The following is an 18,190-nucleotide window of genomic DNA, read 5'->3' on the forward strand; positions in this document are numbered from 1 at the left end:
CAACTCAAAGTTATGATACTGAATAAATGTTTTTTTTATATTTACATCCTTTTAAAGTATTTTCTTTTTTTTATTTGCACTCAATGATTATTTATATTGTTATACTCTTTTGATTCTATTCTCATACCTTCTGCATCAGGAACAATCATTGTTTTGACCCTGGGGCTTTTCTCTTATCATCATCTTGATACCAAGCTATAAGCACAGTTTGTCATTTGCAGAAAGACTGGAGCTACAGATCATGTCCACATCATACACTGTATAAAAAAGGTCCACACAGGGAATTGTTGTTCCACTATTTTGGGGATGTTGTAATAGAAAAAGGGTAGTGAGGCTTGCCCTCCTGTGTTACACGAACAGTACTTGTTCCGACACAGGCATTGAAGTTACTACCTCACAATCTTGGCTGCATGTATTGGCTGACGAATATTTGATTCTTTTTTATAAAATGAAAGGACCACCTCTTTTTTAAAAATGGTATTTGCCACTGAGAGAGAATTCTAAACAGTTAAATGATTCTGTACCAGACACAAGGGGCAATGGGAATGAATTATAAATAATATGCATCACGTACCAGTACTATTAGCTCACAGCAAATATCACACTTTTGACCAGGACAGGGTAGACTGGTTCCATGTGTTGATAAAATCCCACTTAGACCCTAATGTTAGTCACTCTTTTACAGCAAATTGCATCTCTTAAACATAACTTATTAACAATCCTCCAGTGAAGTAGCCCAATTTATGGTAACCCATAACTCACTTCAGATATCTACACAGGAGGACAACAGACGTGCATGTTCATATACAGCCTTGATTTTCTTTAGGTTCTGCACTGATGAGTAATCGCTGGGGGTCACATTTTCAAATAAAATAAGACATTGAAATCTGTTCTCATCCAAATACAAGTGTATATGTAAGAATGAGGTATATGCTATTTGAATCTGTTCTGCCTGGCTAGTCTGTTAAAGACCAACACTGGACAGACAAGTACAAAAATTAGTGTCTACCAATGTGACTTAAGAAATAAGCTTCAAGCCAACACTGATTATGTGAAATGTATGATGTAAAACTTAATCCACAGACATGACAGTTTTTATCACTTAGGTCACTTTTGGGCTGTAAATTATGTTATAATGTAGAAAAATATGTTCTTGATAATATGACAAAGTCAAACATGATTGCCAAAAACTGATTTTAAAAATCAAAACTTTATTGTTAAACAGGAGAGTTGCAAAGACAGTTTGTTTTTGAGCTGTTTTGGGTTATAAAAATCATATTATAAATAATTAATTTCAGGTAAATGCAGTTTTGGCTCATTTAAGGGTTATTACTTTTATCTAAATGTATGGATATTCTCCTTTAAAATAAGAAAAATCATTGACTGACACAATGACACAAAAATGTAGTTCCCTACAGTTTTTATTATAAGTAACTTATTTCACATCTTTTTACTGTAGAAAGAAAAACCATGAAAAGGTTTTATGTACAATGATTTTGAACTACTTTTAAACAAGTATAGAAATTATTAATGATAGAAAACATCTATGACTGTTCTAGCAACACGAGACCAATAAAATATCAGTCACAGCCTCAGCTTCAAATAATGCTAAATGAAGTACGTTTTATTTTTGTCCTTTTTAGTACATAACAATCATATAAGAAACATAAGACTTCCCAAGCAAAGAACTAACCAGAACAAATATATTTACAGACAGAAGTTAAAGGTTTGAAATGTACAAAACACTTAGTGCGACCTGGTAGGGAAATTGAATGACATATTATATAGAGAAATAATAAGGAACACAAACGCAGCTCTTCTTGAAAAAAAAAAAGTTGGACTGAGAACAACATGTTTCTCAGGTCTGACAAAAAAAGCTAAATCTATAGTGAACAGGATAAAACAATGAATAACTAACAAATTGTTGCACAGACAAATTGTGTCTGTGACAGCCATGGTCAGTGTTAGGTCACTGCAAAATAGTAAGAAGTAGTAATGGCCTACTTATTTCTGTATGTGATGTTACAAGATGAAAATGCAAAACTTACTTTTAAAAATTCAACCTTTGTCAGTTTCCATTATGCTGATATGTCCTCAGTAAGCTGAAGAAAGGATGGTCTTCATCCTTTATTCTCCAGTGGTGGTGATGAAGAGTTACATTACATAAGATGTTAGCTGGATAAATGAAGAGTGTCATCGCTGTGTTTGTAAAAGGATAAAGGGTCCTACACTACATAGTAGTGTTGTTTCCTTCATTCTCTTCAAACAATCATCTTAAGATGTCACTCCTTGGCCTCTGGACTGGAAGCTACTGTAGATGCAGTGGGAAACAGCCCAATGCATGCCATAAAACACCTCCCTGAGGAGTGACAGGGCAAAAGCAGTCACAGTCCAGCAGCTACACACTTGTAGCGACCACTACTCCACCAGGGATAATGTCCAAGTGTCAACAAGACCTAAACTGCCACAGATAGTCCAAGAATTTTTCCATTTAGTCCGGAGAAGGACACGGTGCAGGCTCAACAAAAGAAACTTCTTCCCATGTGCATCTGCTTCTGCTCTGTCAGGATGTTGCAGAAAGGCAAATCATCTTCACACAAGACAAACAAAATGGAGGAATGCAGGGAAGAGTGATATAAAATAGCAGCTGATAAGCATAGCTTAGTACATCTGGATTGATGTTAAAAAGGTATCCATGGTTTTCACAAATATACAGAGTATAAACAAGTAGAATAAGAAACAAAATGAAAACAAAAGTAAAAAGGCAGTGAAAGGCTGTATATAATCAAAATAATAATCTGTTATAAACAGTTCTCAAAGTGGATGAAAACTCGGGTTCAAAACAGGCAGTATCAGTGCTGACAGTACAAACTGGTAACAGTCCAGTGGAGCTGAAATTAGAACATTACACCAACAACTTTACTCTGCTGATTTGTTTTGAAAGCTCATAAGTAAAAGGCTGCCAACATATCATAAATATTCATTGTAGTTATATTGAATTTTTCACTCACACTTGCCCTTCAAGGCTAGTCATTTGAAGTGCTTCAGAGACACTCATCTACATTCTTATGCATAATACTCACATGGAGCCCAATCTGTTACCACAGTTCAATCAAATCAAAACATATTACTATTGCTGAGCATGTCTTTATATATTTGCTATGACCAGATTATCATCCTTGACAGTGGTTTGCCTTTATAAATATCAGTCAGGGGAGAGAACAATTCATCTTTCTGTGTGTCAGCTTTTCTGAATGATGAATTAAATTCCTTTGAAATAACTTTACACACTGGTTAAATAAAAATGCTGGTGGTCCGTTCTAGATGGGGGGGGGCTAATACAGGAACAGGGTGAAAACATCTACAAAAGCAGGTCAGAGAGATAAAAACAATAAATAAAAAATAAAGGAATTCCCTTCAACATTTAACTTCTTATCTTTTATCTACTTTTGAATGTTAGTTTTCAGGAGAGCACATCCCCAAGTCTTTGAAATGAAAGGCTTGGTTTTCTTCATATACTTTTTTATAATAAAAAACAAGTCCATCTGTGACAGAATTACTTAATTAAATTGTCTGCTGTTTCCAGACAACACACATTTCCCTTTACTTTTTTTCTCTGCAATAATCACTAGCAGACGGTCCTCGTGATAAACACAGTCAATCCAAATCCAATGAAAATCTTGGAAACAGGCTGACACATATAAACCCTGACAGGCCCAAGAGCCAGTCCACAAATTCTTTACCCCAGGTCCCTTTTCGAGCAGGGCCTTGAGATCTTTATGCAAACACCTGTGTCTTGCCATTGGCCTCTGGGAGTTGAGTAATTTGGGTCTGGGCAGGGCCAGCAACTGCTGGGCTGGGTGTGGAATCTGACCAATCGGAGACACAGTGAGGGGAAGGGCTGGACCAGGGCTCAGGAGACTCTGGTGATGGGGTCAAGTAGGGGTGCTCACTGGGAAGATGAAGATAATGCTTAGGCGTGGCATCTAGTGCGGATGAGTAGCTGTGCTGGGAGGGAGGGGTGGGATAATCCTCCGTTCCTGTAGCGCTGCCACTGGGCTGAGGGGGCAGTGCCTGAGTGGGCTGGGTTGCTGGTGTGACTGCCTGTTGGGGCTGAATAGGAGGCAGGGCCTGAGAAGGTTGCTGAGGCATTTGCTGCTGGAAGAAGGATGGTGGGGGCTGAGAGGTCTGGGGTGTTGGTGGTGTGGAGGTGCCCATGCGAGCCATGCTCTGTTGGTTTGCCATGGTGTGGTTGATAAGCTGCTGCTGCTGCTGTTGTTGTTTCTGCTGCTCGGCAATGGAGGGCAGCTTTACTGGGCTGATGGTGGGTGTGGAGGTAACAGGAGTTGGCTGTAGCATGGCATTACGGAAGATGTGCTGCTGGTGCATCAGCATGCTTTGCTGCATGGCAGGGCTCTGTGGATGCATGCCAGGGCTACTCTGCACAAGACTCACAACTTGTTGACCACACTGGGATGAGGTGGGCATCCGGCTGTGCCAGTCAAAGGGCACACTGACAGGACTGACCAGGCCCATGTTGAGCCCCATCTGGCCTGAACTCAGCACATAACCGTGATTGACATCTGAAGCCATGGAGACTCGACCCTGCATTGACATTCCACCAGCTCCAAGGTCGTTGAGCTGTGCTAGAGACACAGCAAAGGGGCCGCTTCCTTCCAGCATGCTACTGTGTACCATTGGGGTGTTTGGGACAGACATGGAGGAGTGGAAGAGCCCTGGTGATGGCATTGCTACTGGGGAAGTTGGGTTGGTCATGTAGCCAGCGTTGCTAGCTCCACCATGGGGTGAGTCCAGTGAGTCAACTGGGGACAGTGTAACTGAGCTCTCCAGTAAGGCACTCTGCATGTCCAAGGTCAGTTTCTTATTGCGGGCCTTGACTGACTCCTTCAGACTGTTGGCATGTTGGCCTCCCAGACTAGAACCCTTAACCCCAGGTCGGCGGTTTTTCTTGCCCTGTGGGGTGTTCTTTAAACTAGGCAAGAAGGCGCTGGGAGGGCACATGAGAGGAGACAGAGTGTGTCCTCCAGTTAGATGATGTCCAGCCCCTCCATGGCCCTGGGGACTTCTTACGGTGTTGTACTCATCAAGAAGCTGCACAATGTCATGGTGCATACGCTCCTGTGCAATATCCCTCGGCAACCTGTCCATATGGTCTGTGATCTCTCTGTTAGCAAAGTGAGCCAGAAGCACCCTCACAGCCTCACAGCTGCCTTCACGAGCTGCAAGGAACAGAGGAGTCTCCTCCTGCAAAACAGAACAAATGACACATGCTGTGTTAGGGGCCAACATATTCCTTTTAATCCATAAAGATGCAAAGATGAGGTCAAAAGAGTGTGAAGTGGATAAAGTGAATGTCATACCTTAAGATCTTGCATATCTTTGTTTGCACCATTCTTTAGCAATGCAACTGTGGCCTCAACATTGTTTACGGCAGCAGCCCAGTGCAAGGCAGATTTACCTAAAAGTGACAACAAGCAATAAGATTACACTTTGTTGTGTAGTTCAATTATCATCAAAAAGAAACATCAGAACCATCATTTAGATTAAAAGTGGACACACTTACCCAATTCATCAACTGCATTGACATCAGCATGACAAGTGATGAGTTCTTCTACCATGCCCTCAACTGCCAGCCGTGCTGCCAGGATTAATGCGGTTGAGCCATCATACATACGAGAGTCAAGATCTGTAGCCCGGTTTCGAATCAAAATCTAGAGGATTGAAAAGAAGGGTTTGACTAATTATACTTGATCAATACAACACATGCTAAAACCTGTTGTAAGTCGCACATTTCTACCACTTATATGGATATTAAACAGAAAATGTCGATGTTTGTTTACCTGGAAGACACCCTGAGCATCAGCAGCCACTGCAGCATGTAACGGCGTTCTTCCTGTGTTGTCCTGAGCGTTGGCATCTGCCCCCGCATCCAATAGCCTTTTAGCAGCATCTGCACGGGCATAGCGGGCGGCCAGGTGAAGCGCTGTCTCACCGGTGCGGTCTGTTTGGGCAGCAAGTGATGCACCCTGGTAGATTAGGTCAGATATGATGTTGGCTGAACACTCCTCGCTTTCTTCCTCCTCTGTTATTTCAGGCTCTAAGCCGCCTCCACAAAATGATGCCAGCATAAGGGGGGTAAAACCATCTGGTAGGAGATAAAAAAGCAGAGTTTAAATCGAATCTACTGCACAATATAGCATACTTAAAAAGAAAGTATTCGAGAACTACAGTTTTGCAATTCACAATGCCAATATTAAAACACCATCCAACCTGGGCCTCTGACGTTGACATCCATGCAGTCACTTTCAAACTCTCCTTGAGGTGGTGTGAGGGCCATGGTGGGAGGCACACGGATGTCTGCAGCAGCAAGGTGATGCTGTGTCCACTGCCTGCTGTCCACCGCGTCTTCACTGTCAGAGAGCATACTTGGCTCCTCAACCTGGATTCACAAAGCCAAAGAGCTCAATTATGTTTTCGTGAACTTGTGAACATACTGAAGTGTAAGTTTGCATCTAAAATTATCTGGAAAATTTTTGTTAATGTATAAAGGTTGTGCTACTGACCTTAAGCCTTTTAGCCTCTGGGCAATCTGAATCCATCCACTGGTCACTGTGGTCTCCAAGCAGAGATTCCTCCACAGTTTTTGTCATGTGTCTGTTTACAGATAATTATGTTAAACATGCTGGCACATTTCAATTAAATAAAAAAAAAACGTGTACATTGGGGATGCCACAATCTCAATATAATATTGAATTGTTTGGTATGGCATTCGCGGTCCAATATACCCTTGTGAATTGCAGTAGTGTTTTACATGCGCCCCCCACTCAAATGGACACACTTCCAACATGACTACATATCTACAGTGCCATCCCCAAGTGATATATTTGTATGTAAGAAGGATAGCTGAGCAGGTAACAGCCTCATCCAAAAAGCAACACTTTCTTGCTCCATCTGTGTTACAAAGTTTTCTGCACCAAAGGAACTAATGACCTCTATGGGAAAACACGCAATGGTATTGAAAACATATCGGCTAAAGCACAGAACCTTGTCTCCAAACAACTCCCCTGTCTGAAAGTCATACAAGCGCTCATTAGGCAAAGTGGACAAATCTAGTGATTACCTGGAAATTAGAGAGGCCGATAATTAATTTTGTAACATACTATACACCAGGAATGTGTAGGAACTGACTTTTTTTTTTTTTTTGCTTAAAAGTAAAAAAAGACACAGTTCTTTAAAAAAACAAAAAGCTTGCCGCCCTTGCTGTCCCTTTTAAATGTGCCTAAAACACTACAGAATGAAAAACAAAAAAAAAAAACTTAGCCAGACCATTATAACTGAACCAAATCAAAAAATGAAAGCGATATACTGACTGTATTGTTGCATCTTTAGTACACATTCATAACTTACTTCATTCCTAGAGCATCCTGGCCCACGGGTTCTCTGCGGTTTTTGTTACTGCTGGGCTCCTTCTTAAGGAAAAAGCCCTCAGGGAACCAAAGGGTACTGTGCTCTCTCTTTCTGCGGGCAATCAACATTCCTATCACAAGGATGACCAACACGAAAAGAGATGCTATCCCAACCAGCATCAGCTTGCCCCATTCAGGTATGACGATAATATTTGGTGTCCTTTCAGCTGTGGAGAGAAGACAAAGTAATTAATGCATATTTGAGACTCAACTCTTAAAGTTTGGGTTTTGCGCTTCATGTATTCCTACTCACTCCAGGCTTCTTTGAGGGGGTAGGGGAAGCGGAGCATATCAACAGCTGACAAAGCTCCCAGGTAGTCTGCAGCACTGTCTGCTGTAGGGAAACAGTCCTCATGGCCCTGAGAGCACAGACGGTTGTCTATTTCCAGGTACACTATGGAGCTACAGGAAGAGCAAAAAGGCAGGTGTTTAGTGTGATTTGCAATCTACAGGAAACACTTTGGCTCGTATGTTTGCTTTATACTTGACTGACCCTATGACCTCCTGGTTCAGCTGCAGCTCACGCTTGAGGCGTGCCTCTCTGCGGGTATATGGGCGAATCATGGCTTCTCCATTGCGGTCCAGACGGAAGCGCAATGATGTGTGTAGGATAGCGCTTAACTTTTGCAGAAAAGCTGTGCTTGTGCGGAGAAGTTCCTCTGGAGGCAGTAGGACTACCAAAACCAAAGAACCATCAGCAAGGTCTTCTGGAACATTCTTTGCACAATCCAAGCCATCCCAGCCACACTCCTCTGAGTTACAGCCCTGGTCACATCGTCCATCAGCATAGTGATCGATACAGTAGGTTTCATATATTGGACTGAAAATGACACGAACAGATAGATTAGTTTCAGGTTTCTTGGATTTTTTGTGTATAGAAAATGTAAAGGCAGTTTAAAGGACACTCACTTGCAGACTTTTTCCTTGTTTTTGCAGTCAAAGTTGTCATAGAGACAGTCAGCATTGTTGCAAGATTCATCACACTGGCTGTTGTTGAAGACTCGCCAACAGCGAGGGTCTGCACAACGAGCCCAAGGGTTAACTGCTAGAGAACAGTCACCACCATCCCAGCGACAAGCGAATATGTTGCACTCCTTGTCACAAACACCATCATTGGCTTTGCTATTACAGTCTGCTAGAGGGCACAAGGGAGTTGAGAACTCAGGGAGTTCAGTGCTCTTCTCACACCGTTTCCCTGAATAACCCCTGGCACACTGGCAGTGGAAGAACGGGAAGCTGGTCTCCTCAGTGCACAACCCTCCGTTCTGGCAAGGCAGAGAGGAGCAGCCTTCATTAGTGCGATGCTGACACTGAGGCCCGCCATAACCTGGCATGCAAGTGCAACGCGCCCCTCTTGTGGTAAGTGCACAGCTGCCTCCGTTGTAACAGGACAGCTCTCGACAGGACATGCTTCTTTCACAATTTGGCCCAGTAAAACCCTGAAGAAAAACACAGTCAATGCAATTAATTTTTATACACTTTATAAATCCCCAAGGGGAAATTCAATATTTTAACTCTGTTGAAACATGTTACACACACATATAAGCTGAAATACATTTAGACAGGACCCTGTGAACATGCACTAGACAGTTCCTAACCCAAGTCCCTATGGATTGAGCTACTGCTGACCACCATATTGAACTTTTCAAACAGCAACATAAAAAAACTGTAATGCACAAAACAGAAAACAAAATTAAAGTTTGTAAATCTCCAATGTGAATTTGTACTCACAAGCTGACAGGTGCAAATGTATCCAAGTGAAGAGCTGCTGGATACAGAGCAGGCTCCTCCATTCTGACATGGTTGAGACTCACACACACTGTATCTGCTCTGACACCTCCGACCTGAAAAGAAAAATCACATTTTGAGTGTAAGGTCCTACAATTTGAAGATAATATTCTTGAACATTGAGAGGTCAAAGGAAGAGTTGTCCAAGTTGCCTAACCTGTGAAGCCAGGCTTGCAGACACATTGGTAGTCATTTGGCAACTGAATGCAGTCCAGACTGTTGGAGGGACTGCAGGGATTAGAGAGACACTCATTTATGTCTCCCTCACATCTCTCCCCTGTGAATCCAGGGGGACAATTGCAGCGATATCCACCCACTCTGTCCACACAGGTGCCGTTATTCATGCACTTAGGAGGAGCACTGCGCAGCCTCATGGGTGGAGCACAGTCATCTTCATTGATCTCACAGAGAACTCCTTTAAAGGGAAAATTATTAAATACAAGTTGATTTAATATTGTTGAGTCACATACAGTTAAGTTTGTTATTTTATAAAGATTGATTTGTTTTATAAGTGCTTGCATACCTAATGTGCCAGGGGGGCAGGAGCAGATGTAATGTCCCACCAGATCAATGCAAGTACCTCCATTTTGGCAAGGATGAGACTGGCATTCATTGATCTCAATCTCGCAGTTCTGCCCAGTGAAGCCTGGCATACACTGTTATGGTATAAACATTACAGTTACATTATCTCAACATTCATGAACCATATGCACAATGACTCTACTGACATTTCATACAGAAGCACACAATATCACCAGACCAAGGACTTACATCACACTGGTAACCTCCAACATATCCCCTGCAGGTGGCGCCATTGCGACAGGGTTTGTCTTCACAGTGGTCCACTTGGCTTTCACAATAGCTTCCAGCGTAGTCGGCAGGACATTTACAATAGTGGGCATTCCCTGTGTTGACACAGTGACCACCATGGTGGCAAAGCTCATCTGTCTGGATCCCTGTTAAATCAGATTAGGGAGACACCTTTGATAATGCAAGATACAAACAAAGAGTGAAAGGTCAAGGGTCATCATTTAGAAACATAAAAATACCTCTTTGGCGGGCAGCTGTCTCACAAGATACCCTTGGGATGTCACAGTAACGTCCAGACCAGCCGTTGGAGCAGTCACAAATGAAGGAAGAATCCTTCTGGCGACAGCGTCCTCCATTTTGGCATGGAGATGAACGTCTGCACCAGTCTACCGGTGTCTGGTACACAAGAGGGAGATGGAACATTTCCATTATTTATTTATTTATTAAAGATAAAAAAGGGTATGTATGGTCATGACTTAAACACAAGTTTTTGGAGTGTTTGGGAAGTTGTGTGTACCTGACAGCGGTTGCCTGTGTAGCCCTTTGGACATGAGCAACGGAAAGACTCTAGAGCATCTTGACATAAGCCTCCATTGAGGCAGGGCTGAGAGTCACACTCATTGACTTCATACTGACAGTGGGAGCCAGTGAAGCCTGAGCGACAAGCACAGGAATACCCGTTGATTTTATCTGTGCAGCTCCCTCCGTTAAAGCAAGAACTGTGGAAATAAAAGTATACAGTAGATTTAGATTTCAAAAAATTCATCAGTCATTATTCAATGTATTTAAGAACTGTTTTACAAAGTACAACATGATATATTTCCATACAAAAACTCACCTTTCAGTGCAGTCGGGGATGTTGGTTTCACAGTGTATACCAGTAAAGCCAGGCCTACAGGTGCAGGTGTATGAATTGACATAGTCCGTGCATGTTCCTCCATTTTTGCAGGGGGAACTCTGGCATTCATTGATCTCTAAGGCACACCGGGGCCCAGTGAAGCCTGCAAGGCAGCTACAATGGAAGGAGTTCACGCCATCTGTGCAGGAACCTCCACTTAGGCATGGATCTGAAGACACAAAAAGAGAAGACAACTTTGGTCAAGTACAGTAAATACACAAAAGAAGTGACATTGCATGGGGTAAGAAGTAGACAAAGATATCTAAGCAGGTGAAGGTTACATGGCCACTTACTAGGGGCACAGTCATTGATGTCTGTTTCACAGGTTAGCCCGGTGTATCCAGCTCTACAGGAGCACACAAAGCCTCCAAGTGTGTTAGTGCATGTCCCACGGTTTTTGCAGGGGTTTGAGATGCATTCATTCACATCTATGTTACACAGTTGACCTGGAGAAGGTAAAAGAAGAATATAATAAGATTTCATTCCAGATTATAAGAATGTATGCATTCAATTGTCTTGCAATAGTTGAGCAAGCACTGAGATGCTAAGTAAAACATTTTCTAACCTTGCCACCCTTGCTGGCAGTTACACTGATAGCCCAAGTAGTCCGGTGTGTGTGTGCAGAAAGCATGATTGGCACAGGGGTTAGGAGAGCATGGAGTGAGGACCTCAGCACAAGTAGGTCCACTGTAAGGAAGTTCACAGATACACGTGAAACTTGCCACACCATCCACACAGGTGCCCTTGTTCAGACAGGGACTTGATGCACACTCGTTGATGTTCACCTGGCAGAGGTTACCTGTTGAAGGGACAGAGAGGTAAATAATGTATCATTACAAAAAGGAATTAAGTTGCCAAGTGGAAGACTTGGTTCGACCAAGTAAATGTATCTATTCATTTTTATGGACCACTAGGGGGAGATGGATGATTGTCAACCAGGAGATAGAAAGGATGAAGACAATGGTGTGAATGTTTTAGAATAAACAATGTTGTTATGCATAATCACAATGCATGCAAGGCAGTACATGTTAATTTCCAGATTTCCTAAAACAGATTTTAGTGGCTGGTATCACTTTGAGTTGCTGAAGTCACTTTGTTTTTGTGCATCCCCTTACCTCTAAAACCTTGTCGACACTTGCAGGTGAAGCCATTGAGCTGGTCAATGCATGTGCCAGCATTCTGGCAGGGACTTGGCAAACAGTCATTTCTATCAAGGTCACAGTTCTTCCCCACCCATCCAGGCTCGCAGTCACAGCGGTAACTGCAAATACACAAGTTCAGTCAATACTTCAGAGACTAATATAAATGTACAAATCTGCAGGACAAGCAACAAAATTTGAAAGAGATCAGTCCAAGTTTGCCTTAAAACCATGTTGCCATGTGATTCACTTCAATCTAAAGCTTTTATAGTACATACCCGTTGATGTCATCCCTGCATGAGCCATGGACGCAAGGGCTGCTGCCACACTCGTCCACCTGAGAGTAGCAGTAAGGTGGCTTAAACCCTTCAGGACACTGGCAATGAAATCCATTCTCCTCATCCACACATGTACCCCCATTTCTACAGGGGCTAGATGCACACTCATCTATTTCCACATTACATTTGGGACCTGCAGGACAGAGAAGACATAATTAAAATGTGTTCTTCAGGAAGTTTTTTATCTGTAGTTTAATTTTCAGAGGGCCTTACCAGTGAAGCCAGGTTTGCAAACACAGTCATAGCGGTTGATGCCATCTTTGCAGATGCCGTAGTCACATGGGTTACTGGCACAATCATCATAGTTTATCTCACAATTTGTGCCTGTTGACAAAAACGGTTTTGATATTACTTTTGGTTCATTTTTTACAGCAATTTAGTTTTCAGTGTGAGCAGAGAACATGAATAAGCTAACAGTTTTAGTAAAATTAGCAACAAATATTGTTTTGCTTAAATCTTTTCCATTTTCAATCCAAAAATGTAAGTGAAAGAGGTCCAACAATGGGTTGATGAGTTTTTTCCTTTTACCTGAGGTTCCATGTTGGCACTGACAGATGTACTTGTTCACCAAGTCCACACACTTTCCTCCATTCTGACAAGGGTTGCTGTGGCACTCATTGAGCTGGTTCTCACAGCGATAGCCTGTATAGCCAGCATCACAGTTACAGGTGTAACTGGCAATACCGTCTACACAAGTACCATGGTGGCATGGGTCGGGCTGGCAGTTGTTGATATTACTCTCACAAAGAGTCCCTTCATACCCTAAAAAGGGAAACAGATATACACAAAGACTGGTGTCAAAGCATTTATCTTTTTCGTATGTATTCTTTGTTTCCATTCCAATGCCTCGTTCCAAAACATTTATTGATTTTTGTAGACTTCCTGCTTAAACATGTTTTTGTTTATAAATTCTCTAATGAATTAGAGTTCTGATTTTTGCTGTTTTTATGTCAACAGTTTTTGTGTTGGGCAAGAGAGTTTGTTTTTTGTAATATGTGTGTAGTGCAGTGCTGAGTTGGGAGCAGAGCAATAAAGAAGGACCCTACACAGGCCCCCAGTCCTGCTTTTGTTCTCAGTGGCAGAGGGAACAATAGACTGCACCACGTCAAACAGGGCCACTTCACTCAACAGAAGGGGCCCACAAACACAGGGAATACCAAGCAGCTGGCCACTGAAACAATAAAGCAGGCTCCTTCTTAGGCATAGGCCAACAAAAACATCTTATATATCAATTTATACATACAGGCAGCCATTACATGCAGTCTATTTCAAAAGGTGTGTCACAGCTAACTGTATCTGGGCCTGTTTTTGGACATGGACATGACTGAATGTGTGAAAGAATGAAAGCTAATATGCAGCATAAGGTGGTTTTGTCTGAGGGGGTTTCAAAGATGAACAGATGTCGGGGTGATGACCAAGACTCATTCCTTGGTAACTGCTGGTCCTCAGTGACCCTATGATCCTGAGAGCCAATGTGGAAAAGAGTGGGATTAGGGGCCTCAAGTCAGTCTGCTTGGCCAGCAGACATCCAGAGAAATAGCTGACCCCTCAAAACACTCAACACTTAACAAAGACCAACACAACCCAATAAGTGACAAGGCATTGCAAACTCTGTGCTTTCTAAGAACTATCGACTGACAACTATTTGGTAAAGTAGCCCTTACCTTCAGCACAGCGGCACTCGAACCCATTTGGGCGGTCGTAGCACTTTGCTCCATTCTGGCAGGGCGTGCTAGCGCACTCATCTATGTCGATCTGACACATGGTGCCAGTAAACCCTGGGACATACAAACACAGAGGTGATGGGTCAGAACGAAGTCCAGTGGAAGGGTCCACACTTAGGTCAGAGGGCAGTTCTGTCCCTTCTAAGAAGGGCAGAGGTCTTGGGTAGGTTAGTGATGTTGGGCTAAAGATGGGTTTGAGGGAATCTGGACTGGTTAAGGATTTGTCATCTGTGCACTTGAGCCAATGCTGAGATGACCACAGCAAAATTCAATGTGGAACCAGTGAGCTTAAAACATTTTCAAAGAGGGATTCATACAATGAGTGATGATGAATTTATAAACATAAGAAATGAAATTATTATTATTATTATTATTATTATTATTATTATTATTATTATTATTATTATTATTATCACAGATTTTGATAGACATAAGATTTCTAACTTGAAAGCTTAAGAAGCTGAGCAGGCTTGAAATACATGGGCACACTGCCCAGACGGGGTGAATTGGTGCATTGGTAGCACACTGCTTAGTTGATTAACAGTGTCAAGATAGTCTGTGTGTTGGTGCTTGGGCTGCAAACAGGGGAGGGTAGAGGAGACGGAGGGATTGTTTTGTTTCTCTTTAAGGGAGCCCCCCACCCCTTCCTGCATCAGCTCCACCAACTCAATAGCGAGATGGGGGGTGGGGGTGGGGGGGGGGGGGGGGGGGGGGGTTTGGGGGGACACGTCTGTCCCAGATGTAAATTGCGGACCTGGAAAAGAATCTCATTAGCAGGACTGCTGTTCCCCACCACCACCAGGGAAGGATGAGGGAGACTCCTGTCCCTTCCACATTCCATAGAGGAGGGGGTAGAGGGTCACAATAGTGTCTTTGTTCTGGCAAGAGTGGAGAATAGGCAGCCTTTCGGGCTTGTCTTTTATATGAGTGGTATATCTACATATTCGCAGGCAGACTTAGCAAGTTTGACCCTCCCTTGTCTGGATGCTGAGACATTTAAACTTTGCTTTCTGTTAACACTGCTGCTGACATCACGCTGGAGTTGTTAACATAGGATTGAAATAAACATATTGAATAAAAAGGTCAAAGAAAGTCTCACCTGGCTGACAGGTGCATGTGAATCCATTGACCATGTCCCTACAGATGCCATCATTAACACATGGGTTGCTCTCGCAGTCATCAACGTCAACCTCACAATAAGTCCCCATGTAGCCTGGAAGTAAAAGGTTCAAACTCAATTCACACATGATTATGCAGCTTAATATACACACTTTAAAGTTTTAATGGGTGGATATGACAGTTCAAGACTAACATGGAGTCCATGCAATTTTTCAAACTCAGTGAAAAGAGGCTGAGGAACTGTGGGAAAGTTTTCTCTCATGGGACACTGGTCTTTGCTGAACTACAGGATGGAATCAAAAGAGCATCCCTAGTGGTCCTACTCTACTGACCTAAAATCACCACACCCTACTGTCCATGGAGCATCACCCCTCCCTGTGTCAGGGTCCCATTCACCAATTTATACATTTTGTGTTAGTAAACGATGTAGGGCTCCTTCACTTAAGTGAAACAGAGTGTGGATCAGAGTGCTGCCCCTGGGGAGAGTATATCATGGATTCAGAAATAACCAGTAGCTCCACACAAGCTTTGCCAGTCTGGCTGATGATGAGGAGGGTAAAGAGGAAGAGCTTGTCTCTGGAAATGAAGGGGGAGGGGGGAGAGGCTCTGGGAAAAGGCCTCTTTCCCTCTCTGTGTGTATGAGGGGTGCAAAGTGGAGCACAGAGGGGCCCTATTGTTCTGCTCCATTCCCACCACTCTTCTACTCATTAGTATTCACTGCACACTCCTCCTCCTAACTGCTGGCCCTCTCTCACTTCCAGTCCTATAGACCCTACTCCCAGCTCTAATTTGTATAGTTCCCCAAACCCCAGGATGCATGTAGGACTGTGTGTGAGAGTTTCACTGTGTTTTTGTCACTGAGTGTCCAAACCATCACTTAGTCTAAAGTAATACCCTGTCTGGTTAGACAGCGCACCAAGAGAGGAACAGCTCCTTCAATGCCCCAACATCAATGGGGAATATATTACATAACAGTCTACACTGGCAGTAAGTATGGCAGCACTGAAGATAAAAATTAGAAGTTCAAGTTCACATACTTAGGTTTTAAAATGTTCTATTAGTTGTTGTACCGTGTAAATAACATGAGGCTAAAGTGAGTCATAATCTCTTATTTTTAGGTGTAACTACAAGTAATTGGGTCTGTATACCTGGCATGCAGATGCATGTGAATTCTCCGATGCGATCCAGACAAGTGGCATCATTCTGGCAGGGCATGGACAAGCATTCATTGATGTCAATCTCACAACGTGGGCCTGCATATCCACGACCGCACTGACACTGGAAGGAGCCTTCTGTGTTCACACATTTCCCAAAATGCTCACAGGGGTTGGCACCTGCAGATAGAAGACTTGCAATCACTGAATGGAACATACTCAAAATGCAAAGTTAATGCAAAATATACAAGTATATGACTGCATCCCTGACAACTTTAGAAAAAAAAAAAGTTGACTCACCTATTGAACACTCATCCATGTCCTGGTTGCAGGCACCTCCTACAAAGCCAGCAGGACAAGTGCAAATGGCACGCCCATTCAGGGGGTTGGTGTCACACACTGCTCCTTCATTGCAGGGGTTACTCACACATGCATCATCAAGGTGGCACAGTAAACCTGGACAGAGGACAAGACAAATATAAATGTCAGTCCTATCAAATTTGCATTCAGCACTATCGGGGCAAAAGATTTTATTTGACAAACCCACTCACCAGTTTTTCCCACAGGGCACTCGCAGAAAAAAGATGCTACACGGTCATGGCAGGTGGCACCATTAAAGCATACTGCTATGGCGCAATCATCAATATTCTCACTGCAGTCATCTCCGGTCCAACCATTAACACAGACACAGGTATGACCACCAATGGTGTTAAAACAAGTACCCCCATTGTGGCAGGCATTTGGTTGCATGAGACACTCATTGACATCTTCAGCACAGTATTGCCCTGTTGTGAAAAGGTAAGACATTAGCTCATGTTCAAAAACATTACATTTTTAGAAATACTATGCAGAGGGCGCTGTACCTGTCCATTCTGGCGGACACTGGCAATTGTAGGTGTTGACTCCATCTACACAAATTCCTCCATTCATACACTTGTGACCTGGACAGTCATCTACATTACTCTCACAGTTGTGTCCCTGAAAGCCTGAAACAGATGGAGAAAGACCAGAGTTATGATACACAGAGACAGTAATACATAAACATTGACAGTCTATTAAACACTTAGTGGTCCTTCTGGTACCAGACTCCAAGCATTTCTAAATGTAACTTTGAGTCATATTTCACACACTAGGGGAGGTGCAGGGCAACGTGGGCAGTAAAAAGGTTCAGGGGTGTCTGATTGTTTACATCTTCATATGACGGTTCCCACACGATGCCAGCAACAGACATGACTCCTGCCTGCTCCAGAGGTCCACACTCCTCACAGTGTTTGCTTGTTTTATAATCTCTCACAGTTTCAATGACTTCCTCTCTGGCAAGAGATATTTCCTGTCAACTCCCCAGTGGGAAACCAGAAAGCCCATAAACTAAATTCCTTCTGTTGTGAACAGAGCAGAGTGGACCAGAGTGCCGGCAGGCTGGGTCTCCAACTCTCCCACCAATCCCATCTCCCATCAGTAGCTATTAATAGCAGACAGCAAGCTGACCTGGGAGAGAGGAGTAAATCTCAGCAACAGCACTTACAGCTACGTCATCAGGCTGGGATCTGTCTTCCTGAAGCACTGTGCTGAGGGCCTGGGAAAGTAGCGGGTTCTGCACTTTGACCCTAAAGATGTGCGTGGGCGTGTTTGTGTGTGTGTGTGTGTGTGTGTGTGTGTGTGTGTGTGTGTGTGTGTGTGTGTGTGTGTGTGTGTGTGTGTGTGTGTGTGTGCATGCTCACACTCTATTATGC

At 43.1% G+C, this 18,190-nt stretch overlaps 1 protein-coding gene across 1 annotated transcript in view; it reads right to left on the minus strand.

Annotated features, from left to right (window-relative positions):
* Nucleotides 1-1,403: 1,403 nt before the first annotated feature.
* Nucleotides 1,404-18,190, minus strand: part of notch3 (notch receptor 3) — a 28,917-nt gene continuing 12,130 nt past the window's right edge. The window contains exons 5-33 of the mRNA XM_034710789.1: nucleotides 17,321-17,443; nucleotides 17,009-17,242; nucleotides 16,758-16,913; nucleotides 16,452-16,637; nucleotides 15,284-15,397; nucleotides 14,125-14,238; nucleotides 12,989-13,222; nucleotides 12,674-12,784; nucleotides 12,401-12,593; nucleotides 12,099-12,244; nucleotides 11,549-11,782; nucleotides 11,277-11,429; nucleotides 10,924-11,152; nucleotides 10,603-10,804; nucleotides 10,325-10,481; nucleotides 10,047-10,231; nucleotides 9,799-9,931; nucleotides 9,433-9,690; nucleotides 9,219-9,331; nucleotides 8,397-8,926; nucleotides 7,981-8,307; nucleotides 7,741-7,889; nucleotides 7,429-7,654; nucleotides 6,585-6,675; nucleotides 6,292-6,460; nucleotides 5,862-6,166; nucleotides 5,585-5,732; nucleotides 5,382-5,479; nucleotides 1,404-5,265 (exon numbers count right to left, since the gene is read on the minus strand). Coding sequence (XP_034566680.1) covers nucleotides 3,778-5,265; nucleotides 5,382-5,479; nucleotides 5,585-5,732; nucleotides 5,862-6,166; nucleotides 6,292-6,460; nucleotides 6,585-6,675; nucleotides 7,429-7,654; nucleotides 7,741-7,889; nucleotides 7,981-8,307; nucleotides 8,397-8,926; nucleotides 9,219-9,331; nucleotides 9,433-9,690; nucleotides 9,799-9,931; nucleotides 10,047-10,231; nucleotides 10,325-10,481; nucleotides 10,603-10,804; nucleotides 10,924-11,152; nucleotides 11,277-11,429; nucleotides 11,549-11,782; nucleotides 12,099-12,244; nucleotides 12,401-12,593; nucleotides 12,674-12,784; nucleotides 12,989-13,222; nucleotides 14,125-14,238; nucleotides 15,284-15,397; nucleotides 16,452-16,637; nucleotides 16,758-16,913; nucleotides 17,009-17,242; nucleotides 17,321-17,443 — 6,806 coding nt within the window. The 3' untranslated portion in view covers nucleotides 1,404-3,777. The remainder of the gene's footprint in view (nucleotides 5,266-5,381; nucleotides 5,480-5,584; nucleotides 5,733-5,861; nucleotides 6,167-6,291; nucleotides 6,461-6,584; nucleotides 6,676-7,428; nucleotides 7,655-7,740; nucleotides 7,890-7,980; nucleotides 8,308-8,396; nucleotides 8,927-9,218; nucleotides 9,332-9,432; nucleotides 9,691-9,798; nucleotides 9,932-10,046; nucleotides 10,232-10,324; nucleotides 10,482-10,602; nucleotides 10,805-10,923; nucleotides 11,153-11,276; nucleotides 11,430-11,548; nucleotides 11,783-12,098; nucleotides 12,245-12,400; nucleotides 12,594-12,673; nucleotides 12,785-12,988; nucleotides 13,223-14,124; nucleotides 14,239-15,283; nucleotides 15,398-16,451; nucleotides 16,638-16,757; nucleotides 16,914-17,008; nucleotides 17,243-17,320; nucleotides 17,444-18,190) is intronic.

Source organism: Notolabrus celidotus, chromosome 20 (assembly GCF_009762535.1).
Source record: "Notolabrus celidotus isolate fNotCel1 chromosome 20, fNotCel1.pri, whole genome shotgun sequence".
NCBI lineage: Eukaryota > Metazoa > Chordata > Actinopteri > Labriformes > Labridae > Notolabrus > Notolabrus celidotus.